The sequence below is a fragment of the Primulina tabacum genome, chromosome 16 (assembly GCF_025594145.1).
Source record: "Primulina tabacum isolate GXHZ01 chromosome 16, ASM2559414v2, whole genome shotgun sequence".
Lineage (NCBI taxonomy): Eukaryota > Viridiplantae > Streptophyta > Magnoliopsida > Lamiales > Gesneriaceae > Primulina > Primulina tabacum.
Window position 1 is genome coordinate 29,020,650 of NC_134565.1, and position 15,951 is coordinate 29,036,600.

Genomic DNA, 15,951 nt, shown 5'->3' on the forward strand with positions numbered 1-15,951 from the left:
AAATATATCTAATTATTAAATTAATATAATAATAATATGATATTATTAGATAAATATATTTATAATTAAAAAAAACAAAAAAAAATGAAAAAAAAAAGAAATTCCCTGCGCCAAATATGGCGCAGAAATAGCGCACCTCCCATTGGAGCATCTCCCCTGCGCCAAAATGGAGTAACTACACCTTGCAGCATATCCTCCATGTGCCTTGGCAACGTCAAATTTAATTTTTGCAAAACTACTCAGTTGACATTAATTTTGAATTTTTTTTTATATAAAATCTTACAATGAATGATTGTTGTATAGAGTAGCAAGATAGTCCGAAAAAGTATTGGAAATAAGAATCGAACTCATGAACATTAGTCAATCACTTATTTACTCTACCAACTTAAACAAACATACAAAATCACCATCAATACATTAAAAGTGCTATTCTTTGGCAAATTGTGATAAAATATAACTTAGGAATAAAACTTACATAACCTATCTCCCAAACAAGGTCTCTTTGGTGTCTACGAACAGATCCGATCGGTCTCGTGATAAAAAGAAGTCTTTTCCGATGTTCCACTAAGAAATATATTTCATTAAAAGCTCGAACAAGAAAGAGAATATCTATACAGACGACATATCTAACTACAAGAAAATGGAAAAAATTGAATAGAAGAATTTCCAAACATTTGGAGTGTTCAGTGGAGCACGAGAGCCCCCTTCTCAAACATTCACTACACGGCTAAACGAAAGTATTTACGCATGAACTCATACATCATTTTACACTAAATATGTATATATATATTATTTAAAAATATTAAAATTTATAATGCATTCAAAATCTTCACAAAAGATTAATCTATCTAATATAAATAGAAAAATAATAGTAAAAAAAAGTACAAGAATAGGTTTTTTATGAGATGATCTCACGAATTTTTATTTATGAGACATGTCAAATCTACTGATATTTACAATAAAAAATAATATTCTTAGCATAAAAGTAATATTTTTTCATGCATAAATCAAATAAAAGATCTGTCTGACAAGACACGACGGAGGACTCTCACACAAATTTTTTCTAAGATACAAATGTTATTTTTTCAAAGAATATATTCCCGAAACCAACATTGTGTAATCTCCATTTCCAATTATCTCTTATTTCAATTTCAAATTTGCCAACCATTCAGATCTACGCTTCGTCTTCCTCCTTTCAACACACACTCTACAAAAAGAGAAGGAATGTCTTCTGCTGAATTTGACACCGATCTCAGAGTAAATTTTCTTCAGTCATTCCTTTCTGAAAACCCATTTCGTTTTTTGTATTTAGGTAACCCATGTGGCCCGAGAAATCTGGGGAACCCATTTCGTTTTTTTTATTTATTTTTGCTACATTTCAACTGTAACTGCTCTGTTGTGGTGTACGTGGTTTTTTTTACAGGGATCTTCAGCTAATCCAACTACTCTGGGTATAAGGTAAGAAACAAACAGCATTACAAAATATGGGCTTTTGTTATTTACTAAAACGTTTCAGTTTATGATACGATGTAGTGCAGAAAGTTATGGCAACCAAAGAAAATATATGTTCTTTGGTTTTTTGTGGCAATTTTTGACGTTTTAATTTAATATGGAAGTGTTGGACTTTTTTCTCTAGTGAGTATGCTTTTGCGGACATAAACAACTTGGAGCACTGTGCTAAGTATTTGAATCAAACCCTCGTGACCTTCGGCTTCCCTGCTTCGCTCGATCTCTTCGCTGATGATCCGGTTTGATTACTTTTCAATGTGTCTGTTATGATTCTTTGAGGTTTTTGTGTAAATATTTATGGTAATGCTTTAAATTTGATTATTCTTTTCACCGATTAAACATAGGTTTCGGTGGCTAGGACTTGCAATTGCATGTATGCATTGTTGCAGCAGAGACAGAGGGACATTGAGTTCAGGGAGTCAGCCAATGAACAGAGGCAACGGTACCTTCCATTACTCTTTGACTGTGATGGTTCTGATAATGTTTATTTGCTTCATTTGAAGATGAATGATTTTTTTTTGTTGCTATTTCTACTCATAATTATGTGATGAATGAATGCATCTGATAGTATCAAAGAAAACTGTATAAAGATAATGAAGAAAACAACTTTATTTTGGGTGATTTAGCTCAATTGTGGTTTACATTTTGTCAAAAGAAAACAAGATAAAGTAAATGCTGATGAAGCATTATGACTTATTTTGCGTGGACATTTGTTCTGAATTGTGTTTGAGATTAAGATTTTCATTGGATTCTGGAGGGCCTGTTTCTAAAATGGCATTAGTACTTTGATTATTGAGGTGATATAGCGAACACATTATTTTGTGGTTGGTTTAATTTAGAGTGAAAATGAATGATGTTGAAATTTTGAGATACTATTTAAATTACGTTGATTCATTGTGTTGATATTTGGAAGGACGACATGAATAAATGGTTTTGGTCAAAGAGCTGCACACAAACTATGCTCTATTTTGACATAGAAAGAGCTTTTCATATCGTATTAGCAAATTTTTGTGGCCACCTTATATTTTGAATTAATACGAGGAAACAAAAATAATTTGATTCTCAATTTCTCATTACATTTTACACGGGATTCATCCTCAACTGTTTTCAGCTTTTCTGCTCCTTTTATGAAGCAAATGACTCATGGTTTCTTACTCCTTTTGAAGACTTATGTCAGACATTTCAAGGTTGGAAGCCAAGGTTGAGAGGTTGGAAACACAGTTATCTGGCAAAGATAGGGACATAGCAACAATGACTAGAACGGTTAGCAAAAAACCAAACCAGTTGCTGTGCATCGAATTGTTTATATATGAACTGACATGATATTAGTACATAACTTTCAATGTATGTATCGATACATGAATAGGAAGCTAAAGCTACTGCAGCTTTCAAGTCCCAAATTGATAAGTTGCAGCAGGAGCGAGATGAATTTCAGAAGATGGTTTTGGGTAATCAGGTATCACCTATCCTTCTTTTGATTGTCACATTGCTCATGATCATTATAATAATATGTTTTTTTCAAAAATTTATACAATAAGCAGCAAGTTAGAACTCAGCAGATACATGAGATGAAGAAAAAAGAGAAAGAGTATATAAAGTTGCAGGTATGTTGTATGTTGTTTTTACGTTCCTTATCGGCACAAAATATGGAGTTAGGAGTGTAATATAAATCATGAAGGGAGTATGATCAAGTTAAACTGCTAGCGATGGGCTATTTCTTGCAGGAACGTCTTAATCAAGTATTAGTGGAGAAAAAGAAGGAATCTAGGTCTGGAATGGAAATTATGAATCTACTACAGGTAAATGTATTAGTCTCACTCTTTCTTCTGTAGCTTCATATCAATTATTGTATTAATATTTTCATGCCAATAGAAAGAAGGCCGGCCACGTGGTACTTGGAATGGAAAAAAGGCTGATAATGAGTTCTACAAAAAGATTGTATGTACCCGAATGAAACATTTAAGTTTCTCCTGCCTTTCTCGAAGGTCACATGACTTTGTTGCTTTTAGGTGGATGCTTATGAAGTCAAAAATCAAGAACTTGCCGCAGAGAATGCTGATTTGAGGGCATTGCTACGTTCAATGCAGGTATCAATTCAAGTTTCTGCAAATAGTGGCGTAACAAACTCCATCACTTAGACATGTGATTTACTAATGAAGAGCTTTTACTTCTGCAAGTATATGTTTTTGAGGCATTAAAACTGATTTCAGGCTGATATGCGTGAATTTCTAAATGCTCCAAATGGGAAGCCGTCGTGTCCTGTCAATGAAAGGGCAGATACAGACCCTTCAATGTCCCCATTAGGTGGAAGGACGGTGTGTCAGAATTTTAAAAAAAGAATCACTTTTTTCTATGCAGCTTAACTGCCTTAATAGTTCATTGTTCAATAAGGCTTGCTTTCTTTCGTTGCAGGACATGTTTGATCTGCCTCTTCACATGGCTAGAGATCAAATAGAAGAAAGTCTCCGAACAAAAATGACTTCTATAAAGGTTGATTAGATTGCAATTAGCTATTAATTTGAGAGAGTAGAACATAATTCTGGAACAGCTAAAGATTTTGTGTGTTCTGCTATTTCAAATTCAAAGGAGCGCATGTTTCAACTCCAAGATTCACATAAGGTGGCAGAACTCACTTCAGATGTAACAGAGAGAGAATTAGAGCTAGAAGCTCAGCTCGTTGAAGCAAGGAGTATCATTCAAGAGCAGGTAATATACGGTATTTAAGGACTGCATTTCAGATATTTTCAACCGAAAATTAGGATTTTATTCCCTTAAATGTTATACACGACACTCTATACACTTAGCATAGTTTGGGCTGTTTGGTCCTGCGTTCACGACCCAACATTCTATTTTGTGGTGCATGTCTGTGCTGCCACTTGATTATCCATTTGGCCATGCTTTGCATGAACTGCCGTGCAAACACTGGCTGTGACGTTATCCGCTTGCTGGTTGAATTCTCAGTGATTTATCCACTTGCTGGTTGAATTCTCAGTGATTTATCCTCTTGCTGATGTCCAAGAAAGGTCTTCTATTCAACAACCAAGTTACTTTCTGCGTCTAATTCTTCTAATAAACAGTTATTTTGATGTTGAAAACATAGGTTCCTGACCTTTGAAATATTTAGTGATTTCTAGAATATAACTTCAAATGTTTTAGTGAAAATATGATACAAATCTAATTGAAGTTCAAATTCTGAAGGAAGTCCTCACTTTTTGGCATGTTTTGCACCTCTTGTATGTTTTTCAATATTAAATTATGCAGTCTTGGCTGCTAAATTTTAGTGAGAATATTTCTGATGAGCCCTTGTATTTATGAACTTGGTCTCGACCAAGATTTGAACTCTTCAAGTGAGTAACCAACTCCTTTTTCACACAAGTTCTCAAAAACAAATTACACTGCTTTATTTATAAAGCCGTGTTTCGAGTAAATAAACCATGAAATATTGAGAAATTAACAAACAAAATTTGACCTCACTATCACTATCATTGGTTAACTAATCCTGTTATCACTGTGCATCACAAAATCTCTCGTTCTTGTGGGTTTATTTCTGTTTCTCTTGGTGGGAGGCTCTGAAGAGTGCAAGGATTCTTCCACCCAAGCTCTACCCAATAGTTCTCTGCTTCTCTCTCTATTTTTTTTGCAGTTTCTGACGGAGGCTACTTATGTTGGCCTATGAATCCTGCTCTTGTGCCAACTTGGGGTCCAATTTAATATCAGCCTAATCATCAATTTCACACCAAGTTTTACCTAAATAGAACATAAGAGCGGCCACCTTTTTTTTAATCTGAATAATTTCTTGAATAATATCTATTAACATTATATACACTATGTTATATTTCCTATGTCTTAGTTGTCTCCCCGTCTCTCGCATTTTCTTAAATCTGATATCTAAAATAACAACCAAATCTCTTAATGCAGGCATCTATTATGTCTAAACGTCTCGCCAAACCTGAGAAACCGAGGTATGCCTTTCTTGTTAAATTTTCCCTCCAACTGGAATGGCCCTCTGACAGATAACAGTCAGAGGCGCTAACACAAACACATGTGCATATGCATTGTTTTGAAGACGTGTATTCCGGAAAATAGAAAGGACATCGAATAAAAGCTTAAAAAAGGAAGTTGTGCAGGAGATTAAGCGGCTATATGGGTACAGACAGGGACTTGCTGTTGTCATTGCCATCTGAGGTACCATCTATTGCTTCCACTTGTTTTTTACCTCTATTTCTTCAAAGAATTATGGGTGTATTCTATGGTTAAGATAGTACCTTTATAATGTCAGAATTCTTAATCACTTCCAACTTTGCTTATGCGCAATGGCATTCTATTAATGGCACAAATACATTATTGTAACCCGTGTATTTCTTTTTTTCAGCGGATGTAGCGACTCGCGCAATCATGTTATTATGGTGATCTTTACCGTACTTAAGCATACCCAAGTCGAAAACTTTTATACTTATCTAATGTTAACCGTAACATGAGTCTTCAGATGTTCTTAAACTCTTTACCGGTTTGTATGTTCATTTGTTTAGTAAATGCGGCACATGTGGCAGTATTGTGCGTATACTATTGACCATATAGCTATGTTTTACGATACTGAATCAGCTCAAAACTTGGCATCTCCAATATGTTAATTTGTTTAGTAAATGGCGGCACCTGTGGCAGTATTGTGTATATACTATTGACCATATAGCTATGTTTTACGATACCGAATCAGCTCAAAACTTGGCATCTCCAATATTACTATCCCGTTGATAAATTTTTTATAGATTTTCTTTATGCTCACTATTCACATGTTTCAACGACATGGGTGCTGCTGCTCAGCTACTCAGGGGCAAACTCATTTTGATGTGTTAAGGATGTAAGACCGAAGGTTCCAGTTTTGGGATTGATAGCGGTCTAATATAAATTATGATGTCATGATAAGTTTTTTTTAATTGACATCAAATATACTTTTAATCTGTTTTGTAAATAAAAAATTCATAAAAGTATTTATATTTTATGAAAGTTTACATGACCATTTTACTACTCATCCAAAAATTATTGTAAAGATAATAAATTTTTATAGTTATTTAATTGTTGTAACATTTTTTTTTATTATATACACATGTATCACTAGTTATTGTTAATTTCAAGAATGTATAAACCAACGGATTGGATATTTGAAGATATCCGATGGTCAGCCATTTATCTATTAATAATAATAATAATAATAATATTATTATTATTATTATTATTATTACAACCATAAAAGTGTGAGGTTTCTAATATTTGATTTGGGAAAATTGTATTTTTGATCATAAATATTTTTTTTTTGTTATTTTGATAATCTATTTTATCAAATTATCTTACTCCATCATATTTTGGTGCAATTTTGGTTTTTTTTTCAATGTGACTCTAAAATATGTTGTGTCATATCGATATTTCTGATGAAAAATATTTAAATTGCAGAAAATAGAAAGATAAAATGTTAACACTGGATTTTGATAAAATAGATGACCAAAATTATAAAAAAATCAAATATAAAATACTAACGATATAATTTTCTCATAATTTTGTACTGTCAAAGACTTGTTATTTATTATTTATTAAAAATATTCAATTTAACTTAAAATTAAATTTAAAATAAAAATCAACTAAAAATTTTATCATAAAATTCACACATTTTCTTTTCTCTCTGTTATTATTTTTTTTTCCTTCACTTTTTCGCGGTTAATTTGTATTTGACCATTTTTTCCTCCCATGGGCCCGAATTGAAACTTTTTTTTTGTCACGTTTTGAGCTCTTTAGGACAATGATAACAATATGTAGCACATCTCTCCACAAGAAGAAAATTTGGATGTTTGAATGAGTGTCTAATAAGATATAACGGATTCTTATAGAAACACGAACTGTTTTCTTAGAGTGAGAATGAATATGAAGTAACTATTAAATGAACCTATTGCACAACTGTATGTGTGCGGTTCAAGGCTTAGTACATGAGAAAATATATCGATTTTAAACAACTCGACTATATTATTATTGAAGAAAAAATTAGAAAATATATAAAAGTTTTATAAAAGTATAGTCGATTGAATTAATTGTTGAGAAATAATAAGTAATGAAATTAAGTAGAGAATTAATCCTTCCCATATAATTCATGGGTTTTTTTAAAAAAATATTATAAATTAATAAATTTATTGTAAAAATATGGCAAATTGTAAAGTTTTATAAAACTAGTACAATCCGGGACTTACTGTCCCGGATTCATATTTTTTATGTTTTTTTTTAAAAAAAAAAGAAAAGAAAGTGGGGGCACGGATTTTAAAAAAAAATAAAAGGGAGTTGAAAACCGTCGCTATTGGCGACAGTTTAACAAAAAACCGTCGCTAAGGATGAGTACAAATGTGGGTGTTCTTTCCATCATCGTCGAAAATAATTGTTCCTCATATCCATCTTTTAATATTAATCGCGATATTAAAAAATAGTTTGAATATTAAAAAAATAATAAATATGGTACCTGCAATGAACAAAATTATTAATAAATACAAAATTTTAATACACAATTTTGTAATTATATTAATAACCTCACATGTTATAGTTTTTTTTATTTATAATATTTTTTTAAAAAAACCCGTTCATTATACCAGTTTTAAGTTTTAAGTAATAACAATAATTATAATATTAATTGTATTATTGGAATTGTAATACTGTAATTTAGAATTTTTCGAATAATAATTAATATACTTAATTTAATCATAATAATTATATTTACGTGATATAATATTTTATCTACACTAATTACAATAGTTATATTTAATTTACGTGATATAATATTATATCTACAATAATTACAATATTTAATAACTATACTTAATTTAATTACAATAATTATATTTACTTGATATAATATTATACCTACAATAATTAAAATAGTTATATTTAATTTACGTGATATAATATTATATCTACAACAATTACAATAATTACAATAATTATAATATTAATTGTTTATTGGAATTAAAACCTTGAAATATTTTCAAAAATCAAAAAATAATATTTATTATTTTTTTCATATTCAAACTATTTTTTAATATCGCGATTAATATTAAAAATATACTATTTAACTAAATTATACTTAATCATATAATGTTAGTGAACAAAATTATAATTACATTAATATAATATAAATAATACAAACAAAATATTAAAAAAATTTATTAAATTACCTTCTCAGACGTAATTATACGGAACTTATAATAATATCAACGGACGATGCTAATATCTGAAATAAATGACAAGTATTATAAAAAAAATTACACAAAAAATTACTTCTTAATATATAATTATAATATTATCAACGAAATTAAACATTAACTGTTCGTATCTCTTCAAATGAAATGGACGATAAAATCAACAAATAATATTAATATATGATCGAATGAAAGAAATAAGTTGCGAGAATGAGGTTGTTAGAATCTTTGCCTTAGCTACGGTTTTTGTGTAAACCGTCGCCGATTCCCTTTTATTTTTCTTTTTTAAATCTGTGCCCCCACTTTCTTTTCCTTTTTTTATTAAAAAAAATAAAAAATATGAATCCGGGACAGTAAGTCTCGGATTGTACTAGTTTTATAAAACTTTATAATTTGCCACATTTTTATAATATATTTATTAATTTATAATATTTTTTAAAAAAACCCTATAATCCATTGGAGGTCGGGATGAACAAAAATAGATTAATTTGAATTAACGGACCACACCGAATTAATTTGAAAATTCAGTTCGTCTAGTTCAGAAACTCGGTTTTAGTTTTAGAAAACATCGGTTAAATCAGTTTGGTTTCGAGTTTTGAATTTTAAAAATATGTTAATCAATGTAATCAATATATTTTAAATAATATTAATAGTTAATATATGAGCTCCTATTTATAATATGTGGGCTTTTGTAACTAAGCATATGCTTTGCGTGCATCTTTTTCAATCTTGAATCTTTCCCTAAAATCGACATTTTCCAGTCGAAAGTTGATTATTTTATGATTTTCAGGAAAAATTTGAAATAAAAATTCATCCTCTTTCATGGTCATTTTTCGCCCATGAACAAATTTTGAGGTGTTCAGATATCTGACATTAAAATATAACACAATATATTTTGTATTATATGTTAAAAGAAATCATCCCAAACCTTTGAGTCAATAACAAATCCTCAATTGTTGTTAATAAGTCAATTTTTTACTAAGAATTTTTTTTTTATTTTGAAAAATAGTGTATTCCGTATTTAAATATATTTTATACACATCTCTTCTACCTCTAATTAGGTATGCACATTCAGTCAGTTTGATTATCATTTGGGTGGTAATTATGACAAAAGACACACTGACTGCTTCAACCTCTAAGCCATCACCAACTGGTTTGACGATGATCTCGAGAGTGTTGAAATGTTTGAGCTTAATGAATAGAATTAAGCACAAAAAAAAAGCAAACAAAATTCGATCGAATAAAAATGTTTAAATGTGTGCCTAAAAGGTTGCGAGGAAATTTTCCAAACAACAAGGGAGACGCTGATGCATCTAAACGGGAGGCCTCAATGGCCATTCGTGCCTTTAAAATATCCAGGGCAGAGAGGGAGGCACATAGGCACCCGTAAAATGGCGCCTAAGAGCTCGAAAGCGCTAATTGACAGAAAGTCGTGAGTTTTCATGATATCTTGGATCCAAATGGTGTCCCCTTGATTTTTTTTCTTTGGACTTTTGGATGAAAGACACCTCTTAGATGAAACATGTCCATAATTATTGAGATCTATAAATATATGATCAAAGAAGACAATAAAACACTTTTTGATCATCAAATTTTTTGGCACATTTGCCTTCATTTTGCCTTCTCTTCTTCTTTTTTTAAAGAGTACACCATATTTTCTGGTTATTTTTCTTGCAATTTACGGTGTTATTGTAAGAAGAAGTTGTAGTATCTCGGGGAAGAATTGTCATAACCAGATCACCAAAGTTGGGAAAAATTTTTCTTAATAAGAGAGTGTTCAACTCTTGTCTCAATTCAAATTCCTACAGATTTTTCATTGTCATTCTCGAGTTTCAAGGTACAACACAACAACAATCTTAAGAAGAATTTAATATCTTGAAATTCGAAAACGGCATCATCATCTACTACTACAAGTGTTCCAATCGCACAAGTGGAAAAAACCAGAGACATTCAACTGTGCAGATTTCAAAAGATGACAAAAAAATGTTGTTCTATCTTACAATTTGAGTTTGGAAAAATTTATAAGGAGGATCCACCCACCGTCACAGAGGAAGAAGTCGACGCTAATAAGAGGGTTGCATTGGATGCATGTAATCAAATTGATTTTCTCTGTAGGAACTACATCTTGAATGGATTGGACAATGCAATTTGCAATGTGTATTGTCAAGTCAAGACTGCGAAAGAACTTTGGGAGATGCTCGATAAGAAGTACATGACAGAAGATTCAGGTCTCAACTAGTTGATTATGGAAGATTTTTGTACTTCAAGATGGCAGAATCAAAATAAATTGTCAGTCAAGTGCAATAACTTCAAGTATTATTGCACGAGATTCATGCAAAGTGAATGAGTCCGAGCGAGTATTTCCAAGTTGCTTCCATTATCGAGAAACACCCTCTTCTATGAAAGGATTTCAAGAATTATCTAAAACAAAAGCAAAAGGAGATGTGATTGGAAGACTTGATAGTGAGACTGAAGACAGAGGATGACAACAAAAATATTGAAAACAAGGCAAGTAAGATGATTGCGAAAGTAAACATCGTTGATCAAGTAACCAAGGTAATGAGATAAATTTTGATGGGAAACAACCACCACCACCAAATAACCAGAATAGATTCGAAGGAAATTTATACAATTTCGGTAAACGCAACCACATGGAAAAGGGCTGCAGGAAGCCAAAAAAGGAAAGGGTCAAACCAACGTGTTCAAGAAATGTCGGTGTCTTTTGATTTTGCTGAACTTGATTTATTTGCAGTCATTTTTGAGACAAACATGTTGGATAACCCAAACAAATGGTTGGTTGATATGGGTGCTACTCCACATATATGCTTCGATAATGAGATACTCTCCACATACACACCAAGTTCTGGGAGAAAATTGTACATGGGGATTCTGCTACATTGGAGATAGTTGGACTTGAAAATGTGGTCTTGAAGATGTCATCAGGGATGGAAGTGACCCTTAATGATGTACTACTGATAAGTGTAAGATTTGCACTTAACTTACCCAAGGAATTGGCATGAAAGTGTGCGGTTATCGAGGAGATTTACGTGTTTTTTGCTGTTGTTTATGTCACCGTAGGAATCAAGCATGAGCGCATAACTTGCGATCAACAAGGAATAAATGAAATTTCTAAATGGAAGAATGAAGTGAACAAGAAAGCAGAGGAAGCGGGAGCGCGAAAAAAATCCATGAACAGTAGCGCGGGCGCTCTGAAACCCGCATGCAACGCGCAGAAAACAGAAGCTTGCGCGCGGCTGCACTGGTGACAGCGCAAATCTGACGGGCTTTTCTTGGGATTTTACAACCATTCACGAACATATAAAAAATTTAAACCTTAGCTACAAAAAGTGAACCGCAGTCACGCACAAAAATCCATAGAACGGGAAATAGATCTAGAACGAAGACGAATAGCGCATCTACCAAGGACGGAGTCGCAACTCTGATTCAATTCTTCTTCCTTTCTTCTTAATTTTAGTCTATTAGGATGTTGAAGAACATGAATTTATTTTGTCGTTTTTCATTCATGAACTCATTTATTTAATCTAGAGGACGACGTAGTTTGGTTGAATATATATTTATGAATTGTTGATTTATTTATCACTCAGGAGAGGAGATTTTGAATAAGATCGCATGAAAATATATCGTTGGTGTTTATAGAGTTCGGAAGACATAAAACTCTACGAATCCATTAAAAGAACTATAGTGTTATTTAAATTATTTATTGTTTGATTTTTTATATGTATATTGAAATTGACTTTAGATAATTGATTTCCACGCGCCACTTGGGAAAGAGAGTTGGAATAGTTGAGAATTCTTTGGTAATAAACGAGTTGAGATTATAAATATAGATGTCAATAATAACTTAATATAGTGAAGATCAAGTGAAATCGTATCTCTAGACTCTTATTTTCGCTGATTTTAAATTGTTTGCGTGCTTTCATTAATTTTAGTTCAAAATCAACAACATACGTTCTATTAAATTTTCTAATCAAAGTCGGAGTATTTTAATTGTGGTAATTAAATTATAATTAAATTACACTCTCTGTGGAATCGATATCTGTACTCTACCGAGTACTAAAATTTGACATAGTACACTTGCGAGTTGCAAACAATGCAACAACTACATGTTCCAGACACAAGAAAGAACCTCTTGTCAAGTTCATTGATGGTCAAGTATGGCTTTAGGCTAGTGTTTGAATTTAATAAGTTTGTACTGACAAAAAATAGTCATTTTATCGAGGAAGAGTATCTCTATGAGGAAGCTATGTAGGACTTATATCAAATAATCTTGTTAAATATTTTTCCAAATAATCATCCCAAATATATTATATAAAAACTCATGTGAGACGATCTCACGGATTAATTTTCTTAGAATGATATTTTATTAGGGTTACCAAAGAAAAATATTATTTTTTATGCAAAAAAATTTATTTTTTATTATAAATATTGGTAGAGTTGACCCGTCTTATGGATAAAGATCCGCGAGACTGTCTCATAAGAGACTTACTCAATATATTAAATAAGGGGTTTTTTTAAAAATAATTTAAATTTAAAATTTTATTTCAAAACTAATTTGAAAAAAAAAATGTTTGCACAACTAATGCAATCCGCGCTTGGTAAGCGCGGACGGTGCCTACGTGGAGCAGCGTCCGCGCTTCGTAAGCGCGGACGGTGTATTTTGTAAATTTTTTCTTTTTTTATATATTTTTTCGATTTTTAATGTCCGTTCATTCAGTCGATGCCTGACAACTTCACGTGAAAGGCGTTCATTCAGTCGATGCCTGAGAACTTCACGTGAAATATGAGATTCTGAAAAATCACGTGAAGACCAATAATTCAAATAAGAATCGAAGCTATACAGTCTTCACATTTCTTCTCCTATATAATTGATGAAAAATTCGAGGAACGAGGTATCAACTTTCTCTTAAATTTTCTCTCAATTTTCATTGACAAAATGTCTAACATCGACGTACTCTTATATTTTGGTGGTCATGTAATTAGCGATAATGGATCGATTGAATATAACATTCCATTTGTTAGACCGATACGAGTATTACGATCTATTAATTTGATGGAGTTAGTTGAAGTTGTGCATAAAATGTTAGCAATCGATCCGGCGAATTTTTCTCTGAAGATGTCAACAAAGTATTCATTCATGGAGAGAGCATCTTGGCATGAAATTGAAGTCAATCTCGTTGATGACGATGCTTTATAGTTCATAATGCAATGTAACAACATGCATGTTTTGCATCTGTACGTGGAAGCAAATTCAATTGAGCATAATGTTGGATTTGATGATCCTGAATCTTACGTTCCACATGAATCCGATTCAGATTTTTATAACCAACCCGGTACGTCTACATATGGTGGTTTCCAGGAGCAAGAATCTTATGTTCCACAGGTTACTGAAGGACTCGGTAATATGAGTTTCGATGATGTAAGTGGGCCTTGGGATCAATATATAAATATCTCGTCGGAACAAAATAATGCTCCATTTTGGCCGAATCCAACATTAGATACGAGCGCTCGTTGTCCGGATCAGGCCAATAATGATGATATTTGGAGGACTGATTCCGAACCCGATATGTCATACAGCGACCATCCATCCACCTCCTTCGTTCATTCCTCCGTTCAATTTTCAATATGACTATCAGTCGCAAGGGAATGCAACAGGAGTGCCACCACTAGATAATGACGAGGATGAGTAGTGATCAACGATTCATGATGCTAGCTGAATGAGGTATGTGATATCATGTTCTTCTTTGTTTATTACTATAGTTTTTTGTTCTTTAATTATAATTTACTTATCGCAGATGAGCAGGATAAAAAAAGAACAACAAATTTGAGGAGATGGACGTCAATTATGTTGTTTCATATTAACTTTCGATTGTGTATTTTCTTCTGTTAAGATGTGTAAAATTTTAAAAAAAATTGGAACGTTTATGTTTATATTTTTGATTTCATCTTTGTTTATTTGTGTTATTTTTCCTGCACTTTTATTCATCTTATCTTTCGTTTATTAACACTATACTGTAGAAATAATAAAATTTAGACGACGCAACAATGCAAACTGTACAACAATAGAAATGTTACAGTTACAGTTAATTAGCAGAATCATCGTCATAATTAAAATGATACAAATGGCTTCCTGTTCCACAATCAGGTGGATTGCGTCTTCTCGTCCCTCTCCGCAATCCTACATTTTCAGGAATTTCCTCATTTGAGTAACCTGGATAAGTGACAGGGGAAATAACATTCCTCTGTGGTCGAGTGTCATGCACAATATGATGAGGTCCAACGTTAAGCAAATTCGTGAAACTTTGTGTGTTGGACCAATAAGGAGTCTGAAAATCAGTTTGACCAAACAGACGAAAATCACTGAACCTTGGATCACTGAAAAAATCAGGTTGAGTATTAGAGGTTCCTGCAATATTCAATTCAGTTGACGTAATAATCGTAGAGTCTCCTGCAAACCCACTTGGTTGGCTTACCATGTCACTTCCCCATCCTAATGATGACTGATGCGAAAACGGAGAAGGCGTACTAAAATTTTGTTGAACATTCATTTCTCCAACAAAGGTATTGCACGGACGTGGTTGAAAACCAACGACATTAATTGCAGGTGATATGGTGCGCACAGTTATTCGATTGTACCATTGAAAGTAGTCTTCGTCCGTTTGCATCGATCGCCCGTGTTGCACCCCTTTACAAACATATCTGAGCCGATTATTCCATAACTCAATTGAATTTCTATGATACTCTCTCCAATCGGTGTTTCGATGTCCTATTCTCGTGATATTATGCATATCGTCATTGTCGACGGCAGACCTTGGAATTGATTGCCGTCTTCGAAATTGTCGCATTACACGATTAGGACGATGCATCTCCACGATGTCAAAGCATATAAGGGGACAAACACATCGCCATATTTTGTTATCGTATGAATCAATAATCGTCTTCACATCTATGTCATTTTTCTGGTATACGCTCCAATTAAACTGTAAAAAAAAAGTAAATTAAAATTCATTATTCATTTAATAAATCAAAACAAAATAGTTTTCGTGTCATCAATATTACGTATTAACATTTTATAATACCTCATTATTATTCATACAATCTAGAGAATCCCTTATAATTCTTACAGAATGTGTTGGCGAATGTGTGTAACTAAATCCATATTTCCACCTACAATTATAAAAAAAATAAATTACAT

General features: G+C 32.3%; 1 protein-coding gene across 2 annotated transcripts; it reads left to right on the top strand.

Moving 5' to 3' along the window:
* The first annotated feature begins 1,106 nt into the window (after positions 1-1,106).
* On the top strand, positions 1,107-6,127 carry LOC142529883 (uncharacterized). Of its 2 annotated transcripts, XM_075635570.1 has the most exons (16): positions 1,107-1,257; positions 1,424-1,458; positions 1,637-1,748; positions 1,854-1,951; positions 2,676-2,772; positions 2,876-2,965; positions 3,051-3,113; positions 3,234-3,308; positions 3,382-3,447; positions 3,519-3,596; positions 3,720-3,824; positions 3,922-3,999; positions 4,096-4,215; positions 5,428-5,471; positions 5,637-5,694; positions 5,882-6,127. In XM_075635570.1, exons 1-16 carry the CDS (start codon positions 1,225-1,227, stop codon positions 5,888-5,890), a joined length of 1,161 nt encoding a protein of 386 aa, XP_075491685.1. In that variant the 5' UTR covers positions 1,107-1,224; the 3' UTR covers positions 5,891-6,127. The 2 variants fall into 2 exon arrangements, with proteins under 2 accessions (XP_075491685.1, XP_075491686.1); XM_075635571.1 differs by lacking the exon at positions 3,720-3,824.
* The last annotated feature ends 9,824 nt before the right edge of the window (positions 6,128-15,951 follow it).

Excerpts from the sequence above, each read along its gene's own strand:
- LOC142529883 (XM_075635570.1), top strand. The coding sequence starts at position 1,225 with ATGTCTTCTGCTGAATTTGACACCGATCTCAGA. Across the intron at positions 1,459-1,636 it reads CCAACTACTCTGGGTATAAG|TGAGTATGCTTTTGCGGACA; the intron begins GTAAGAAACAAA and ends TTTTTTCTCTAG. Across the intron at positions 3,825-3,921 it reads CCCCATTAGGTGGAAGGACG|GACATGTTTGATCTGCCTCT; the intron begins GTGTGTCAGAAT and ends CTTTCGTTGCAG.